Source organism: Urocampus carinirostris, chromosome 6 (assembly GCF_059441175.1).
Source record: "Urocampus carinirostris isolate Australia breed hairy pipefish chromosome 6, RoL_Ucar_1.0, whole genome shotgun sequence".
NCBI lineage: Eukaryota > Metazoa > Chordata > Actinopteri > Syngnathiformes > Syngnathidae > Urocampus > Urocampus carinirostris.
In genome coordinates, this window is record NC_142354.1 from 45,433,279 (window position 1) to 45,449,222 (window position 15,944).

General features: G+C 42.5%; 1 protein-coding gene across 2 annotated transcripts in view; it reads right to left on the reverse strand.

Annotated features, from left to right (window-relative positions):
• The window catches only part of chd5 (chromodomain helicase DNA binding protein 5), a 92,417-nt gene that overhangs the window by 53,531 nt on the left and 22,942 nt on the right, over positions 1 to 15,944 (reverse strand). For both annotated transcript variants that reach the window (XM_088339081.1, XM_088339080.1), the window contains exons 4-15: positions 15,054 to 15,172; positions 13,888 to 14,123; positions 10,905 to 11,017; positions 10,707 to 10,836; positions 10,192 to 10,358; positions 8,521 to 8,742; positions 8,235 to 8,444; positions 5,528 to 5,739; positions 2,557 to 2,688; positions 2,376 to 2,484; positions 2,113 to 2,304; positions 65 to 265 (exon numbers count right to left, since the gene is read on the reverse strand). In XM_088339081.1, the coding sequence (XP_088195207.1) occupies positions 65 to 265; positions 2,113 to 2,304; positions 2,376 to 2,484; positions 2,557 to 2,688; positions 5,528 to 5,739; positions 8,235 to 8,444; positions 8,521 to 8,742; positions 10,192 to 10,358; positions 10,707 to 10,836; positions 10,905 to 11,017; positions 13,888 to 14,123; positions 15,054 to 15,172 (2,043 nt within the window). The remainder of the gene's footprint in view (positions 1 to 64; positions 266 to 2,112; positions 2,305 to 2,375; positions 2,485 to 2,556; positions 2,689 to 5,527; positions 5,740 to 8,234; positions 8,445 to 8,520; positions 8,743 to 10,191; positions 10,359 to 10,706; positions 10,837 to 10,904; positions 11,018 to 13,887; positions 14,124 to 15,053; positions 15,173 to 15,944) is intronic.

The window sequence follows — 15,944 nt, forward strand, 5'->3', positions numbered from 1 at the left end:
AAACATTTTGAGATGGAAGTTCGTTATTTGTATAAGAAAAAGGAAAACGAGGCATCGAAAGAACCTTCATGCGGAAAGCCTTGCGTCCCATCTTGACAGCGCTGTCCTCGTAGGTGAACTCATTCTCTCTGATGATGGCGCGGCTGTCTTTGTCTCCGGTGTACGTCACTACGTAGAAATCTGGGGCCCACATCTCAAACTCACGCTCCCAGTTAATGATGGTAGACAAAGGTGCGCTCACCAGGAAGGGACCTTTGGAGTGACCCTAGATCAGGAGTATGAAACTTATTTTAGCTCGGGAGCCACGCGGTAGAAAAATCATTCTCACTCGGCAGCAAATTAATGGGATAAAAATCGTCCCTTAGCTGGAGGGCTAATGGTCTTTTTAGAGGCTCACAATTGAAATATAATTCAGGGATTTGATTGCAGTGTAAAACGATTATTGGATTTAATCTCTTGTAATGGGCAGCACGGCGGCGCAGTGGTTAGCGTGTGTGCGGCACAGTTCTAAGGTCTTGGGAACCTCCTGTGTGGGTTCAAATCCAGCTACCAACCTTCCTGTGCGGAGTTTGTATGTTCTCCCTGTGCGTGGGTTTCCTCCGGGCACTCCAGTTTCCTCCCACATTCCAAAGACATGCATTTCAGGTGGATTGGCCGGTCCAAATTGTCCCTAGGTGAGAATGAGCGAGCGAGTTGTCTGTCCCTGTGTGCCCTGCGATTGGCTGGCAAGCAGTTCAGAGTGTCCCCTGTCCACTGCCCGATGACTGCTGGGATGGGCTCCAGCACCCCCGCGACCCTACTGAGGATAAGCGGTGCAGCTAATTAGATGAGATGTTTTTGTTATTGTTGCATGAAAACGGTAAAGTAATAAAAGGTCTGTTTCAAATACACTCCAAACGTAAACTTAAACCCGTAAAAAAAGATTCAAAAAGAAGAGTTCCTTTGACTTTAAACCAGGAGAGTAACACATTTTTAAAAAACGGACAGCAACTTTAAGGGTCCCCGGTTCGAGACCGGGTGGAAACATATGTTGACCTGGAGAGGGCTGGGCGCCACCAGGCTATACTTGCACAAGAGCGACCACGGCAACCCTAGTGGTTACGGGATCCAACCAACCAACCTTTAAGCACACCCTTTACATCACATGTGTCAAACTCCCGGACCGCGGGCCACGTCGAGCCCGCCGTGTAATCATATCCGGCCCGCAAGACCATTTTACATTATTGTTATCTATGAGTACCTATGGCTCAGAGACAAATTCAATAGCATGCAAATTTTCTCCATCTCGTTCAAAACTTGAGCCATTGATCCTGTTCCGGTACACGCAAAGCCAAACCAAAGCTGAATTACAAAGCAGTAGTAATGTATAGGGCACGTTTTGACAAAAATTTACGGTCAAGATGTCGCACAAAAAAAACCGTTTTGGCTGTACAATGCTAAAGAATCCTTTATATAAAAGCTCACTCTATAATCTGTGTTGGGTGTTCAGATACTTTTTGATGAATCTGTGGAACAAATTGTAAATACGCCAAAACACCAGATGAGAACTTAAAGTGATTTGATTGGGTGAGTGGGAGGGATGGGTGGAGCTATGCAAAAAGTGCAAGCACTCCCATCTCTCGCCCTACTCCATCTGCGCCAAAGGTAAACACATCAGGCTCCCTGTTCTCAGAATGTTGTGACGTTTTTGCAAAATAATTTGTGTAGCATTTTCATATTTCTACTTTTGACAGGAAATATATTATAGAGAGCAAAATCTTTTGGGATATTAAAGTTTTTTTTAATATATACATTGACGTAGGAGCAAAGGAATTTGAATGTTATTTTAATGTTAAGTTGTTTAAGTTAAGTTCTAAGTTGTATAATTTAACAATGTCTTTTTATTTACAGCAAAATAATAAGTGATTTAAGGTTTAAATTGAATGTTTTTATTCATATTTATGTTCCAAAAACATTCAGTTTAAGTGTGTTCAATAAATGTTTATCCTGGTTGGCCGGCCACCTTAAGTGTGTTTTGAATTTTGGCTCCTTGTGCAATTGAGTTTGACATCCCTGCTTTAGATCAATGTCTTAGCTGAGTGAAGTTTGTATTTTAAGTAGGATTTGGTTCACCTCTTTGTAGAGCGAGTAGAGGAAGACAATCGTCTGCACAGTCTTTCCCAGACCCATCTCATCAGCCAGGATGGTATCGGTGCCCTGCGCCCACGAAAAGCGCAACCAGTTGAGACCCTCCAACTGGTATGGGTGCAGTGTTCCCCCAGTGGCGTTGATGTACCAGGGCTGGTGCTCGAACTTGATAGTGGGCTGCCGACGGCAAAGTTTCAAACCATTATTTAGAAAAAACACAATCTTTTGTAACGGTCTTGCAATCTTACGTCGATGATTGGAGAGTCTGGGGGGATTTCCCTCTTGGACCCCTCCTCTTTTAGCTTGATTTCTTTCGAGGCCGCTGCGGGGCGCTGGTCCTCACCTAAGATTTGCTCTCTAGACAGCAAAAGAGTGGATATTGGTCCAACTTATAATGAGGGTGTCGATGCAAATGAGACTCTGGCGTACCTGTGGTCCCAGTAGGACACTTTATGGCTGTTGTATTCCGGGACGTCAAAGTCGTCTACCTCCCACGTGCACTGGTCATATGGGAGGTCTCTCCACTTGATCAGGTAGTGCACGTCCCCGTCTTTATCAAAGCTACAAACACGGATTCAAAATTCAAATTTCGTTGTATGATAATCCCTCTCCCTGATACAAAAAATATAAATACAGTGGAACCTCGGTTTTCGAACGGCTCTCAGTTCGAACAAATCAGAGTCCGACAAAAAATGTCAAGAAATTCTTGCTTCGATGATCGGTCAAAAAATCGGAGTTCGAACGCCGGTACGCTAGGGTGCGATGCTGAGCGGCGTACGGGTGGAAATCGCTCTTTTCGTGACCAACTGTTAACGTGTGCGGACGTGCTTCCTTTTGCTTTCGCTTTTAATATAGGTGTAGGAAGTGTTTTAGCCCCTAATTTTGCCTCCCAAGAAAGTCAGTGCAAGCAGCAAAGTTGCTACAGGTGAAAAAAGAAAAGTAGTGCGTACAACTTTTGCATTTAAGAAAGAAATGATAGCAAAATATGAAGGAGGTGTGCGAGTGTCTGATCTTGCCTGCGCCTTCTGCTGACCACCACTAAGGAAAGAAAACCTATTCATAATTCTTTTCTTTATCCTCTTTTTTATTTTTACACGTTCATGTTAGCGTAATCTTTCGTACGGAAGATTACGATAACGCGAACGTACGATTAGCCTGGGTTAGCTTTATGATTACGTTAAACATTCAGGGTGTTGGAACGGAGCCCAACATTGTGGGTGTTGGAACGGAGCCCCCTTTCCAATGAACCGCTCACCACTTGTTGTGGAGACCCGGGTGCTAAATGACTTTTAAACGACCTGACTTTTTTATTTTTACACGTTAACGTTAGCGTAATCTTTCGTACGGAAGATTACGATAACGCGAACGTACGATTAGCCTGGGTTAGCTTTAAGTTTCCGTTAAACATTCAATGTAAACATTCAGGGTGTCGGAACGGATTAAAACGATTTACATTATTTTTAATGGGAAAAATGATTTCGGTGATCGAACAAATCGGTTCTGGAACGGATTATGGTCGAGAACCGAGGTTCCACTGTACAGCAAACCCACGTTTTTCTTGGTGTCCATCAAAGTGGAAAACCTTTTTCCATTTATTCTTTGAAAGACCAAATACCCCTTGATACTTCTTGTTTCAGTTAATGCCGGTTCACTCTTTCGCGGATTTTGAAATGAATTGATTTTGTCTATTTTTTGTCATTAATATCATTGAATTGTGCATTGTGTTCAGCGCTCTGTGTTGAGCAGTGTGACTGTCTATGTTCAGGACTCTGATAGGCTGGTGTAAGGTGTCAGTCAAACAGCCTCCATAAATACTGGGGAGCATAGCGACCGTTGGCTTTTAACTGCTTGTAACATTAAATAGAAATGCATCAATTCAATCGCACTCAGAGTTAAATCAAAAGAGCGCAATAAAATTGTGATCACCAGCGAGTGCTTGGTGGGTTTATTAATGGGTTCCAAAAGTGACCCGAGCGGTGTCTGGGAGAAGGAAAAAGCGGTGCTGCTGGTCCGGCCTACTGCTAATGGCTAAGCTAAAAGCTTTGAAGCCACCGCTGATGGTCCTGCCAATGCCAGGTTAGACCGAAACATCATTGACGCACAGACAGACGCAGGCAGAAATTGGGCGCGGCAAGGTTTACCCAATCAGATCGCAGAACAATATGCACAATTAAAATCAACGAAGAAGCGAAACAGCGATAAGAAAAACGCAATACAACAAGGGATTATTTTATGAAAGCAAATATAAAGGGACACTGGGTAATATTGGATCCCTAGATTTTGCTGCATCGTGTAGTGCAACCCAAAATGAGTGCACCAAAGCCAAGGAAAGATTACAAACTACGGAGACTCAAAGTAACCAAACTGCACTCTTCGTTCCATCTCATTTCTTTTCCCAGCATTTCACAGGGTTTGGGGTTTTTGGGGGTACCCTTAGCAACATGATGGCGGACAATCGTTTCAGCTCTCTCTAGTTGAACCTCATGTTATGTAAAATAAAAACATATTTTTTTGAGTATTACAAAAAAAAGAAATACACATTTATATCTATTTATTGTGTATGTATTGTGTTTATGTATTATTCCTTATTATTCAATCATGTTTTTTTAATGATTTGGTTGTTTTTTTTAACTACAAAGACGTTCTACATCAGGGGTGTCAAACTCATACTAACTCGGGGGCCACACGATAGAACAAACATTCTCTTGGGGGCTGGACTAGTAGATTAAAGAGAAAGAAAATGAAACATAAAGAGATAGAGAGAGAGAGAGAAATGAGAGAGAAGAGAGAAAAGGAGAAAAGAGAGAGAAAGAAAGAGAAAGAAAGAGAAGGAAAGAGAAGGAGAGAGAAAAGGAGAAAAGAGAGGAGAGAGAAAAGAGAGGAGAGAAGAGAGAAGGAGATAAGGAGAGAAAGAGAGAGAAAGAGAGAGATAGAGATAAAGAGGAGATAAAGAGAGGGATAGAGATAAAGAGGAGATAAAGAGAGATAGAGATAAAGAGAGATAGAGATAAAGAGAGATAGAGATAAAGAGAGATAAAGATATAAAGCGAGCGAAAGCGAGAGAAAGCGAGAGCGAGAGAGAGCGAGAGAGAGCAAGAGAGATATATACAAGTACAGTGTCTTTGTTCAAGGCACCTGGCTTTGTCAACATCAAGTTGACCTATTTCAACCTGCAGCTTGTTTTCCTCTTGCGCTTCTCTGAGTGTTGTCTCACGGGCCAGATTCAACCCCTTAGCGGGCCTGATTTGGCCCGCGGGCCGCCTGTTTGACACCTGTGTTCTACATAATTCACAATATCCCTTTGAGCAATAAGACTTCAAAAAGGGGTTTGTAAAACAGACTGCTTCAAAGAAATTCAAGCTTTATTTGAAAAGTTAAACACTGTACAAAGAGGTCAGACCTGTGGTTAAGTACGCGGTGGATGACCATCCACTCGGGTTTGATGCCGTATCTGTAGAAACGCTCTTCCATGGCAGCGTATTGAGGGTCTTTGCTCTTGCGCTTTTCGCTGTTGAGTTCCTCTTCTCCGGAGCCGTAATCGTATGGCGGCGGCTCGTCCATGTCGTTCTTGCGCTGGTAGTTGCGGTACATCACCGTGTGGTACAGTTCCAACTGCGCATTAACGCAATGCAGAAAATACATCATTCGTGTAAATAATCATTATTATTTGGCCATTTTTTTATTATTATTTTCATATTTTATAAGTAATAGGTTTATTCTATTGTATATACCGGTCATTGCCAAAGATGATTGCATAGGACGCCAGTTTTTTGTTTTGACTATTATTGCTCACTGTTGTTTGCTATTTGAAGTATTATACACTTTGTTTATATCAGGGGTCTCCAACCTTTTTAAGCTGAGAGATCAATTGTGTTACTTATTTGTCATGATTGCCCTATTTGGAACACCTGTGGCAGCTTGATTGGCGCCAACAATCCGGACAAGCTGATTGGTGGCCACACCCTTCTGAAGCCCCCGACTTCAGTTCAAACTTTGTCAGATCGTTGCGAGCTGTTGTGCTTCACTCGGTGAGCGTTCCCGTCCGACTTCGTCCCTGTTAAAACCTGTTTCCTGCCCGATTCCCGTTTTTCGACCCGTTTCCGAACCTGACTACGCCTGTTTTGCCTGCCGCCTGCCTACGACTACTATGACGAACTCGACATCGCCTCTGATCTCCAGCCCTGGTCAAACGACTTGCCATTCCCGCCTCCCTTCTTCCGACACGGAAGTGTCGCCCCCGCCTTGCTCGATCCCGCTCTCCGCCAGTCTTCGGATCAAGCAAGCCTTACTCTCAATATCTTTCAATAAAATCTGAGAAACGCATGCAATTGAGTCCTGTGTCCGTTCTAGTCTGTGACATTATTAGCGCAAAGTTTGATATGCATTTGTATAATAACAACTTATTATATGACAAAATCTATTTGGCTGAGCTACTTATAAAGAACAGGGTCATCCAGAAGGAATCCCTTCAATAGTGGTCAATATTGGAAATAATGGCTTTAGAAAACCAATCTTTTGTATTTTGCCTAGCCTTGGGTACAACTTTGATCCGGGTGACAAAATGAAAAGAAAATGAAAGTGTATGTACTAGCGCAACATATGTTAATCAGTGTGTGTGAATGGGTTAATGTGAAGGTCTTCATGCTATGTAAATGCAGACCATTTAGCATTTACCAACATGTTATTACTGTGTCTTTACTAGGTTATTACCAGATTATTGGAAGTGGGGTTAAATAGACAAGTCAACCACTCAAAAGATAATTTTGCTAGAAAATCACATTGACCCAGGGGTGGCACGACGGATGAGTGGTTAGCGCGTCCGCAGTAATGTTCTGAGGACATGGGTTCAAATCCAGCTACCAGTTTGCCTGTTCTCCCTGTGCTTGCGTAGGTTTCCTTCCGGGCACTCCGGTTTCCTCCCACATTCCAAAAAATGCATGTCAGGGTAATTTGCCGTCCCAGATTGTCCCAAATGAACAGTGTCACTTGTCTGTTTCAGTGTGCCCTGTGACTAGCTGGCAACCAGTTCAGGGTGTCCCCTGCCCACTGCCCGAGGACAACTGTGATGGGCTCCAGCGCCCCCGTGACCCTACTGAGGATAAGCGGTGCAAATGATAGATAAATAGATAGATCACATTGACCCTGCACTGGTGAGCTATTTTCAAAACTACGTTGGAAACCCCAGGTTTATATCATTATCACTATATCGCTATTGGCCATTTTTGTTGTTTTCTGATAATCACACACTTTAAGGAAGATCTGATTTTTGTAACCTTTGAGATTTAAGAAAAAAAGAGCTCAGGGGAAGGCTTTAAGAACAGTTTGGAATTTCCTATGGGAGGTATCGGGTACTCTCCTGTTCTCCAGTGATGTCTTTCTCCCTATTTTGAGTGTCTACTTAACTTTCAACTTATCATTAATTTCAGATTCAGATTTTTCAGATTCAGATATACTTTATTGTCATTCTTGTAAGCATGTATACAGATCGAAATGTCGATACATCTGACCCGCACAGTTTCCTTGAATGTACAGATATATTGAAGATACTAAATAATATACTAAATAATTATAGCTATGAGTACCATACAGTAGTGCAAAGAGTGCAAGAGGAGCAGCTGAACAGATGTGCAAAATGGGCAGTCAGTTAAACAAGTCACTATAAAATAACATAACATTATTAACAGGAGAGTACCCGATACCTCCCATTGCGGGGCGGCAGTAGCTCAGGAGGTAGAGCGCTCGTCTTGGGATCAAGGGATCCCAGTTCGAATCCTGGCTCGTCCGTGTTACATGTCGAAGTGTCCTTGGGTAAGACACTGAATCCCTAAAGCCCCCAATAAGCAGGTTACATGGCTGCAAGGCTGCTATTGGGAAATGTGAAGCACACTGTAAAGCGCTTTGGGAAGTCATTGACTTGAAAAGCGCTATATAAAATGCAGATAATTAACATTAAGGTTTCAATCTAAGGTTTCAAGCTAAGTTTTCTAGATAGGGATTCAAACAAGGGTCTTTTAAAAGAGGGTTTAGTGTCAGTTTTCTACAAAAAAAGGGCTTGCTTTTAAGCCTGTGCTTGAAAGAAGATTGAATGAGTGTCGAGTGGAAGTCACCTGCAGCTCGCTGACCCAGGAACAGTGCCAGTATGACAGTCCGGCCCACTTGACGAGAAATTCCCTCTCAGGGTGGCCCTTGAGGGGAAGTTTACTAAGCGGCTCCGATAGGGGCAGGCCATCGGGGCCTGCCGGGGGCTCGGCAGGCAGCGGGGCCTCTCCCCACGTCCAATGCATGATCTTTTGGACTTTACCTTTCAGAGGTGGACACTAAAAAAAACACATTTACCAAGAAAAATAAAACATAATATTGGAGAGCAGCAAGGCCAAAATGTGAAAGACTCACCATGCAGCGTGGACAAATCCACTCTCCGTTGGGTATCTCCGGCAGCGGGGGATTGAGGCAATGGATGTGGTAAGAAGATGGACAGGCGTCGCAACACAGAAGCTCTCCGCCGTCCTTGCACACTCTGCAAAACTCCATGTGGTCGTCCTCCTCCTCTCCCGCAGCTTCCTCGTCCTCCTCCTCCTCATCTTCTTTGGCTTCCCACTGGATGCCCTCCTTTTCCTGGCAGAGCACAGATTTACCAACAGAATTGTCATCTGGTAGGGTAGGCCGGGCAAAAAAATAGATATTTGTGTAAGTTTAGGTCTTTCATTTTTTGAAATCGCGCACTGCCCGCACATTTTCCGCGCACAAGAAAATTTAGCCAGCTCACAAAAATCAGGGCTCGAAAATGCTAATTAAGAAGCGAATTAAGTCAAAGTTACGGTGCATGAAGGTAAAAATACAAGGGTTCCCCTGACGTTGTGTTCTAAATGCGGTATTTGGAAGTCAAGGTCGAAGTACAACGAAGTTGAGTAAAGTAGTAGAGTTTTTTGAGAACCGGCTTCTTCGGCTCGGCTCACTAAAAGGAACCGGCTCTTTCGGGTCCTAAACGGCTCTTCAGGTTGTTTTTGCTTCTTTCATCCCTACACGACCAAATATTATGTAAAATTGTGCACAAAATGACTTTAAAAAAGGGGGGAATAGAACAAAAAAGAAAAAAATACCAAAATGAAAAAGTAGTGAAAAGCTGAGAAAAAAAGAAACAAAAGGGAGAGAAAAAAGAAGAAAAAATTCAGACAAAAAGCCAGAAAAAAAAACAAAAGAAAGAAACAAAGGAAAAAAGCAAATAGAGATCAAAAAGAAAAATTTAACAGCTAGGAAAAAATAAACACAATGAGATTTTTTTAAAGGGATTTAAAAAAATTGAAAAAAAACAGGGAAAAAGAAGAAAAAGTTTGTGTTGCATTGAAACAATTTCCAATGATACCAAGTCAATCTTGTTGCCAACATTGTACTTCCACTAAAAATGTGATTAAATACAGTTGTGTATCGTGCAACCGAATCAATAAGCCCCCGAAAATGTTAGTATTATGCGACAAAAGATAACATGAAAAAAAAGAAATGGAAATCTTGTGAAAGAATTGTTGTAAAAACAAATGACGTTTGTAGGCCGTACAAGCTTTGCAATAATACATGAGTCAATTCATTCAAAAGTGAAAAATAATTTTACATTGCCGCTGAATGTAACGTGATGTCAAGTTTTGGACATGTTTGATAATGACTCAGTTGCCACACTTGGGATTAGGGTTGCTCACTGTTGTTTCAAGCGTTGCTCACTGACTTTGTGTGAACGCTCAGGACCGTGAGGAATATCACAGGGAATAATGTGGCATCTGTTGAAATGTGATTTTCCCTTTTAAGGGATTGAAGTATTCATTTAAAATGTACTTTTGAACAAAATATAAATTAACACATGCAGAAAAACAAGATATCAACTCTACACACCACTATATAAAAGGTTTTTGTGATGTTTCAAATAAAAGACCACAAGCAAAAAAATGTGTGCACCCTTTTAAGGAGGCTGGGATCAAATCTACCTAGTTGCATAATTTCATGTTTTTAACTGCTTACAATAGAACAAAATGTCCTTCTCATTTGACTATTGGAACTGTCACCGATGGTACTTACACAGTGTGGACAGCTCCATTTACCCTCGGGGGCCTTTTCTAGCTCAGGTTCCAGGCACACCAAGTGGTACGCCCTCGGGCACGTGTCACACAAGATGATCTCCCCACCTTGCTGACACACCTCACAATAGTCCTGGTGGTCCGTCTCATAGCCATCACCGTCCTCCTCTGCAAGGATGAAATTAGTTTGCCAAATTCAAGAATTGTCTGGTATTAGCCAAATTCATTCCGATGGAGCAACGGCAAAACAAGCACTGATGTATGGGTGGATGGATGGATGGATGGATGGATGGATGGATGGATGGATGGATGGATGGATAGATGGATGGATGGATGGATGGATGGATGGATGGATAGATGGATGGATGGATGGATGGATGGATGGATGGATGGATGGATGGATGGATAAATGGATGGATAGAGGATGGATGTGGACAGACAGATTGAATGATGTGCTTCTTTTCTTTTGAAGACTTTTAAAACTTTGGACTTCCATCATCATAGGTTGTGACCTACTTTTCCTCTTTTTGCGCCCCCGTCTGGTCTTTTTCTTGGTAGCGACGCCCCCCGTAGCATCGCAAAGCACCGAAGCAGTGAGGATGCTGATGTCGTCAAAGTCCGACTCATCCAGGAAGTCTTCGTCACTCTGAACCAGAAGCAGACTTGCACAATGACCGCACGGACAAAAGGATTACCTTGGCCGAAAAGGCTCACCGAGGACGTCTTCTTCTTCTTCCCACTTTGGCCCGCCTTAGATTTGGTCTTCTTCGCCTTAACTTTCTTCTTCACATCTTTTGAACTCTTGCTCTTCTTTCGAGCCCCGGGCCCTTGAGACATATACAATATAAGTAATCGTTGGTACTCACCATTTGCTTAGTGTCAGTAGAAGAACCTTACAGCGGTAGCTCTTTATACGAGCACCTCTTAACAAGAGAATTTCGGAGTACGAGTGTTTTTCTTAAGAGGAATCTATCTCGTGCTAAGAAGGAAAATCATGTTCACGAGCAGACCCCTCAAGCCCGCTCACTGCTTGTGATTGCCAGCATCAGTTTGTCCAGTTTGGGTATGCAAACTAATACAAGGCAAAAAAAAAAAAAAAAAAAAACATTAAAAGTAGTGCTGTTAAAATGTTTGTGTGTATGTTCATTTCAAGTTACTGTAACTTTAATTTTAAGTGTACATTAAGTGATTACATATGAGACATAGCAAAATAGCAGGGTGTTCAAATACAGGGAGTGCAGAATTATTAGGCAAATGAGTATTTTGACCACATCATCCTCTTTATGCATGTTGTCTTACTCCAAGCTGTATAGGCTCGAAAGCCTACTACCAATTAAGCATATCAGGTGATGTGCATCTCTGTAATGAGAAGGGGTGTGGTCTAATGACATCAACACCCTATATCAGGTGTGCATAATTATTAGGCAACTTCCTTTCCTTTGGCAAAATGGGTCAGAAGAGGGACTTGACAGGCTCTGAAAAGTCAAAAATAGTGAGATATCTTGCAGAGGGATGCAGCACTCTTAAAATTGCCAAGCTTCTGAAGCGTGATCATCGAACAATCAAGCGTTACATTCAAAATAGTCAACAGGGTCGCAAGAAGCGTGTAGAAAAACCAAGGCGCAAAATAACTGCCCGTGAACTGAGAAAAGTCAAGCGTACAACTGCCAAGATGCCACTTGCCACCAGTTTTGCCATATTTCAGAGCTGCAACATCACTGGAGTGCCCAAAAGCACAAGGTGTGCAATACTCAGAGACATGGCCAAGGTAAGAAAGGCTGAAAAACGACCACCACTGAACAAGACACACAAGCTGAAACGTCAAGACTGGGCCAAGAAAAATCTCAAGACGGATTTTTCTAAGGTTTTATGGACTGATGAAATGAGAGTGAGTCTTGATGGGCCAGATGGATGGGCCCGTGGCTGGATCGGTAAAGGGCAGAGAGCTCCAGTCCGCCTCAGACGCCAGCAAGGTGGAGGTGGGGTACTGGTATGGGCTGGTATCATAGAAGATGAGCTTGTGGGGCCTTTTCGGGTTGAGGATGGACTCAAGCTCAACTCCCAGTCCTACTGCCAGTTTCTGGAAGACACCTTCTTCAAGCAGTGGTACAGGAAGAAGTCCGCATCCTTCAAGAAAAACATGATTTTCATGCAGGACAACGCTCCATCACACGCATCCAAGTACTCCACAGCGTGGCTGGCAAGAAAGGGTCTAAAAGAAGAAAAACTAATGACATGGGCTCCTTGTTCACCTGATCTGAACCCCATAGAGAACCTGTGGTCCCTCATCAAATGTGAGATTTACAAGGAGGGAAAACAGTACACCTCTCTGAACAGTGTCTGGGAGGCTGTGGTTTGCTGCTGCACGCAATGTTGATTGTGAACAGATCAAAGCACTGACAGAATCCATGGATGGCAGGCTTTTGAGTGTCCTTGCAAAGAAAGGTGGCTATATTGGTCACTGATTTGTTTTTGTTTTGTTTTTGAATGTCAGAAATGTATATTTGTGAATGTTGAGCTGTTATATTGGTTTCCCTGATGAAAATAAATAATTGAAATGGGTATACATTTGTTTTTTGTTAAGTTGCCTAATAATTATGCACAGTAATAGTCACCTGCACACACAGATATCCTCCTAAAATAGCTAAAACTAAAAAAGCCCCACTCCAACTTCCAAAATATTCAGCTTTGATATTAATGAGACTTTTGGGTTCATTAAGAACATGGTTGTTGTTCAATAATAAAATTAATCCTCAAAAATACGACTTGCCTAATAATTCTGCACTCCCTGTACTTATTTTCTTCACTGTATATCCATCTATCTATCTATCTATCTATCTATCTATCTAGCTAGCTAGCTAGCTAGCTAGCTATCTATCTATCTATCTACCCTGCAGTTTGACATGAAGGATCACTAACTCTTAGCTGTCCCCCATCCCTATCGTTTGTTTTTTCTTATTTTATTATTGATAGATGTGTGTAATGTGTGGATGTGTAAATATGTGTGTGTACGTGTGTACATGTATATGTATGGATATATATGTGTATGAATGTATACATGTATACAAATGTTCATTTATGTGTGGATCCATATTGTTATAGTTATTATTATTTCTACTTATGCCCCCCCCCCCCTATTTTGTTTTTTGTTTAGTTTTTTTATTGTATTTTTTTCTTTTCTTCTATCCTGGATGGTATGAATGTGTGACTGAGTGTTTTCTTTAGCTGGGAAATGTCATACTTACAAAATTCAACGGAGACTCCTATGTTTACGGTCTCTTTTCATTTTCTGCGCCACCATTCAAGAGAAAATGTAAATAAAAATATTTGAGCACAAGAAATGTTATGTGGCCAAAACATAAGTTGACTCCTCCTTGAAATCCCCTCTTCCTCCGCAAAAGCACATATTAGGGCGCTCAAAATAAACTCGCATTTCATTTCATTAATATCCTTTTATTTATCTTATTACTGATTACTTTCTGAATGTGTTTTTAGTGTTCAGGAAGATGTGTTTAATAGGGTTCACTTGTATGCTTTTGGGAGGACGGGGTCGGATCAATCAGTTTTTACTTATTTCATATCGGGAAGGTTTGCTCGTTCCAACAAGCAATTTGAGCTACAAACACAATCCTTGAACAAATGAAGCTCATAAGATGAGGTCATTATTATTTGTAAGTGGTCAGAGTCCCTGCCTTACCTTTCCCCTCTTTGGTTTTGGCTTTTTTGATGGGCCCAAGCTGCGCGGCAGGCTGGGCAACAGGAGTCGGCGGTGCCACAGTGACCATTTCTACGGCGGCAGCCACGGCTGCAGCCACGGCGTTGGCAGAGGCGCCCTTGAAGGGGTTGTTGGCGCTGAACTCCCGCCACTTGGCCCCCAAGACGGTCATCATCTTGGACATGGGGATCTTGGGATTCTTTTTGGCAATGAGAGGCCTGGCGGGAGACAATACTGTCATGGGTCCAACATTTTTCCAGTAGAACGCTGGCTTGTATTCACAGCTTTAGGAGCACTAAATGTGTCTCCCTTACTCAGTGGTTCTCAAAGGGGAAGGGTGTGTTACACATTGACAAACTTTTTTTTTTCTTTTCAAAAAATAAATGCAATAGCGGGCAGCACGGCGGTGCCATGGTTAGCGTGTGTGCGGCACAGTTCTGAGGTCAGCAACCCCGCGACCCCACTGAGGATAAGCGGTGCAGCTAATGAGATGAGATGAGAACCTATATTGAGTGCTCGGACAGCACACTGCGTCAGCTCATTGCAATTCCATTTCCGGTTTGGCCTTTGTTTCTGATTCGGCTGTTGTCAGGTTTATTTTGGGATTATTTGTTTTGTGACCCATTGTCTGTTACTTTGTTCCTATTTTTTTCATTGAATACCATCCTTATTTTGAGCGCCCCTGCCCCAATCATTCCTTCCTTAAAACGTAAGTAAGTACGTTTTTTTTTCCTGACCATTTTATATATATTCTATTTTTAACATGTGGCGGGCCTGGTTAAAAAAGCCTTACTGGCTGCGTGTGGCTTCATGAAACCTTATTAGAATTTGTAAACAAATGCACGTGGCCAAAATCCCTATACTCAGAGAGAGCAGCTTAGCTGTGTCACGGTTGTCATGTATCAGGCAACAGCTTGAGCTCTGGCACGCTGCCCTATGTGAAAGTGTCAGATCTCTGAGGACCCCATGGGTCACGGCCTTCCTTTGCAGTCTTACAACAAGCGGCTGACTGCACACGTTGGGCCGTGCACGTGCATCAGCTACTCCAGATTGCCCCAGGTGAGCATGCACCGTGTTGACAGTTGACACAAAAGGAGCAGTGAGCGCTGCTCCACAGCAAACAGCAGGGAAGCAAAAAGGGATCTTGCCTGAGAAACTGGCTGAAAGCTTTGTAGTTAGTGATGGTCTTGTAGTCGTCCTCGGTGAAACTGTACTGGACGTCATCCAGGCCCCACTCGTGCATCAGCTGGCTGGAGGATTTGGGCTCCTGAGGGATCAACACAAACGTTTATTCAGCAGTGTTCATTTGAGCTGTGAAAAGTGATGGGTCCCGGGGACTCACGTGTTCAAAAATGTATGGGTCCCGACAGAGATCTATGGCTCCCCAAAATTTAGTCTTATCCAGGTTGACATTGTAAATATATAATATAAATCTATATATTCATTCAGTTTTAATCATCAAATTATGAATTCATTTTCTGCATCAAATTATTGTTGGTAATATACCGATGAAAGGGATAACCACAAACCTGTCTTTTTTCATTTTCTCTTTTATACTTCCTTTTTTTCTTAAATTCTTTATACAACATAATTTGTAATATAATGCATCAAAGCAAGTGAGACGTTTGAATGAGTTGAGCCGAAAAAGCCGGTTCTCTAAAATGAGACGGACTTTTCACCACACAACTCGAGATCGGCGTGTCGACCAAAACTCAAACCGCGAGACCAAAACAACAATGGCGGATCCGCCTGACGAAAAGTTTGGAGTGCGGTAAATCTTTGATTTAAAAAAAATGTAGTCGGGTAATAATGACAATTTTGTGTCAAAAAAGTTGCGTGCCGGGGACGCACGTTGATTTGACACGATGCGTCCCCAGCAAAAATGACGCGGGCAAACGAGAACACTGATTCAGGGCAAATTTCAGTTGCTTTGTCTCATTTCATAATTTAGGTTGATTGTGTATTGAGATGTCGTTGATCAATATATATGTTGTAAAGCAGTGGTCGGCAACCAGTCACTTATAAGAAGTAACAGTCAT